This window comes from Oculina patagonica, chromosome 3 (genome assembly GCF_052425735.1).
Source record: "Oculina patagonica isolate OP01 chromosome 3, crgOcupat, whole genome shotgun sequence".
Lineage (NCBI taxonomy): Eukaryota > Metazoa > Cnidaria > Anthozoa > Scleractinia > Oculinidae > Oculina > Oculina patagonica.
This window is the reverse complement of record NC_135760.1, coordinates 2,054,672-2,057,870: the sequence shown is the minus strand read 5'-3', so window position 1 is coordinate 2,057,870 and position 3,199 is coordinate 2,054,672. Positions and strand designations below refer to the sequence as shown.

The 3,199-nt window shown below is 40.3% G+C and overlaps 1 protein-coding gene across 1 annotated transcript; it reads right to left on the bottom strand.

Annotated features, from left to right (window-relative positions):
• Positions 1–398: 398 nt before the first annotated feature.
• LOC144646081 (E3 ubiquitin-protein ligase TRIM71-like) lies at positions 399–2,979 on the bottom strand. Its single transcript, XM_078505604.1, has one exon. The coding sequence runs from the start codon at positions 2,902–2,904 to the stop codon at positions 883–885; it is 2,022 nt and encodes a 673-aa protein (XP_078361730.1). The 5' UTR covers positions 2,905–2,979; the 3' UTR covers positions 399–882.
• Positions 2,980–3,199: the final 220 nt, after the last annotated feature.

Here is a 3,199-nt window from a genome sequence, read left to right as displayed (position 1 = left end):
TGTGAAACGTAATGTAATGTATTCTACAATTTGTAAACTTTTGCTGGTGTAGCGCTTGCGTGAATTTGTAACTTGTAATTTGTAACTAGTGTCTGTATGTTTGAAATAAATAAATAAATTAACAAAAACAAAAAACAAAAAAAAAAGAACGGTAGAGGGGGAGAGGCGGAAGATGGGGTTTGCCACCTGGGCAGAGGCGGTTAATGTTGCGGAAGACAGAGTAGAGTGGAGGGAACGGATCAAAGGCCCTATTCTCCCAGAGGAGACATAAGGAAGCAGATGATGATGATGATGATGATGATGATGATGATGATAAAATGGTATTTACAACAGTTCAGCCTATAACCGGTAAATATAATCTTGCCGTGGAACCCCTAGAATTAAATTTTAAAAATCTCTGTTTTTACCCCTGGACACTTAAAAATATGTTACATGCCAAAACAATGATAATAATAATAAAAAAAAATCCTCACGCATTTATTTGTCAGCTTTATTGTTACAAGGTTTTTTGTAATTTTGTGCGTACTATTGACTAACATTGCCTCGAATAAACGACTTAAAGTAAAAAGAAAGCTCAAAATCAATTTCTTAATGTAACTGCTGCGGGGAATTGATTTAAATTACACAACTAGGGAGTGGATATTATATTTACTTGAAAATCTGAATTCGATTGTTCCAGTAGTCCGTCACAACTATTCTACCATCACTAAGAACTGCTGTGGAGCGTGGATCATTTAACTCTCCTATCCCCCTCCCTTTTGTTCCAAACTTTGTTACAAACTTTCCACTCAGTTCATACACCTGAATTCTATGATTCCACGAATCACTGACCATCAGGTGTCCTGCCTTGTTAACTGACAAGCATCGAGGTTCACTGAACTCTCAGTCCCCCTCCCTTTTCTTTCCAAATTTGTACAGAAACTGCCCATTTGTATCAAACACCTTGATACAATCGTCCCCCCTGTCTGACACTATTAAATATTTTTCATATTCCACACAGTGATAGGGAAAGGTGAAAGAGTCATCTCCGCCAATTTTACTTAAAAACCGGCCACTAGGGGAAAATATCTTAATCAGTTTGTCGCCTGCATCAGCAACAATTACATTCCCATTTTCGTCAACAAATAAACCATAAGGACACTGAAGCTGGTGATCAAGACTTCCTTGTTCACCAAACTGGTTCAGGTACTCACCCTGCTCACTAAAAACTTGGACACGGTGGTTCCGACTATCCGCTACTATAATATTTCCATTCTTATTAAAAGCTATCCCAGCAGGATCGTTAAATTCGCCCGGTTTATCACCCTCACTACCGAACGATCGTAAATGAGTCCCATCACTACTGAATACTGAAACCCGTTGGTTTTCAGTCTCAGTCACAGCAATGTCATTTCGTTCATTGACTGCCACTCCCCAAAGCCCGTCAAGCATTCCAACAGCCGAGCCTTGTTGTCCAAAAGAAAACACAGGTCTGAACTGTCTGGGTTTCACCTGAACGGCGAAAGGGCTGCCACATGCATGTTCACTATTTAACTTCAGCGATATGTCGCATTCTCCGGTCTCTTTGGCAAAATAGCTGATCTTGTATGTGCCATCCTTGTAATCTTGGACTCGCGTTTCAGTCGCACAGTCATAGCCATGTTGATTTCTGATTTGCACTGTTACCGAGTCACTCTCTTCGTAACATTGTTCACCTTCATCATTTCTTGTTGTCAAAACCAACTCTGCTTCAAGTCCAACAGTCGCTTCACTGATTCCTTTTCCTTCGGCTCTTGATTCTTGCGCACAAGCTTTGCTGAGGAATGTTTTGAATGAGCCGATTCCTTCAGCGACGACTTTCTCTATTAATGTTTCGTTTTCTACGTAAACGAATCGACGAAGGCTTTCAAGGTCACTGTCGACTTGTTCTCCTTCATAACTGGCTTTTTCTTGAAAGATTGCATTTAATGATGATTCATCTATGTGTACAATCTCAGCGCTTGTGCTTCGTTTGAGAATTGTTTCAGTTTTTTCAATCCTTGTCTCGATCAGTTTCACTTGGCTATCCACCTCACACTGTTGAGTTCGCAGACGCTCTACAGATTCTTTTACTTGGATGTCAACTTCATTCAATATTTCCCTCTTCTTCGCTTCGATAACTGCCATCAGAAAGTCAACAAACTCCTGTACGTTTTGTTTCACGGACGCGGCTCGAGCTTCAATGTGAATGCAGTTTTTGCCAAGTTCGGTGATTTTGTTTCTCTTCTGTTGTGCTTTTGTCCTGTGCGTTTCAATCACAGATTGCACTTGTATCTTTCGTTCATTTCCAGCTTTTCCCAGAAGCATCTTAGCGTGACCTTCGTGATCTGTCAAGGCACAAGCGTTGCAAATGGAAACTTTACAAGTCTTACAGAAGAATTCCAGTTCTTTTCTTTCGTGACCTGGCGTTCCGCAAAATGCTGGTCGCTTCAACACTTCCTCAAAGTCTTGATCTTTAAATTTTTTAAGCGCCAACACACGGTGTTGTTTGTTAGTTCGGATGATGTTGTGCGCGGTGATACAGTTGTCGCACCAGAAAGAACTACACTGGAAGCAGTACAAACTCTGTACGCTTTTCTTGTCGCAGTTTCCACATTTCACACCAGTTGTACTGCACTCTTTGATAGCCAACACATCCAGCAAACTGTTGATGCGAAAGTTGGTCGGCAAGTGGCTTAGATTTCCACTTGTAGGGACTCTACTCTCTATGCCACATTCTGGGCATGTTATGATATCATGACGGCCACTCGTTTGTAAAATCCTTTCTAAGCAGTGAAGACAAAAGCTGTGTAAACATGGCAGCGTTTTTGGTTCCGTGAAGGTGGTCATGCACACAGAACAAGAAACTTGTTCATGAAGATTGTTTAGCAAGGTTTGTATATCCATTATTAAAAGTGGAAAACAGAGGCTTTGGATTTGAAAACGTTTTCAACAATGGAGCCTTGTTATCAGATACTGTTGTTTCGCTAACACACAAAATTATGCGTGACGTATAATTTTATCACATGACGTGACAATAACTAATTAGTGGCAACATTAACGCGAACTTCTAGTCGCAGAATTTGAGGAGACACAAAGTTTTATCTTGTCCTCCAACATTTCTCGACTGATTAAATGTTTCTGTTGATATCTATGTATATAGATTTCGAATACAGCTGTAAAAAGTAAAAAGTCGGAAAAA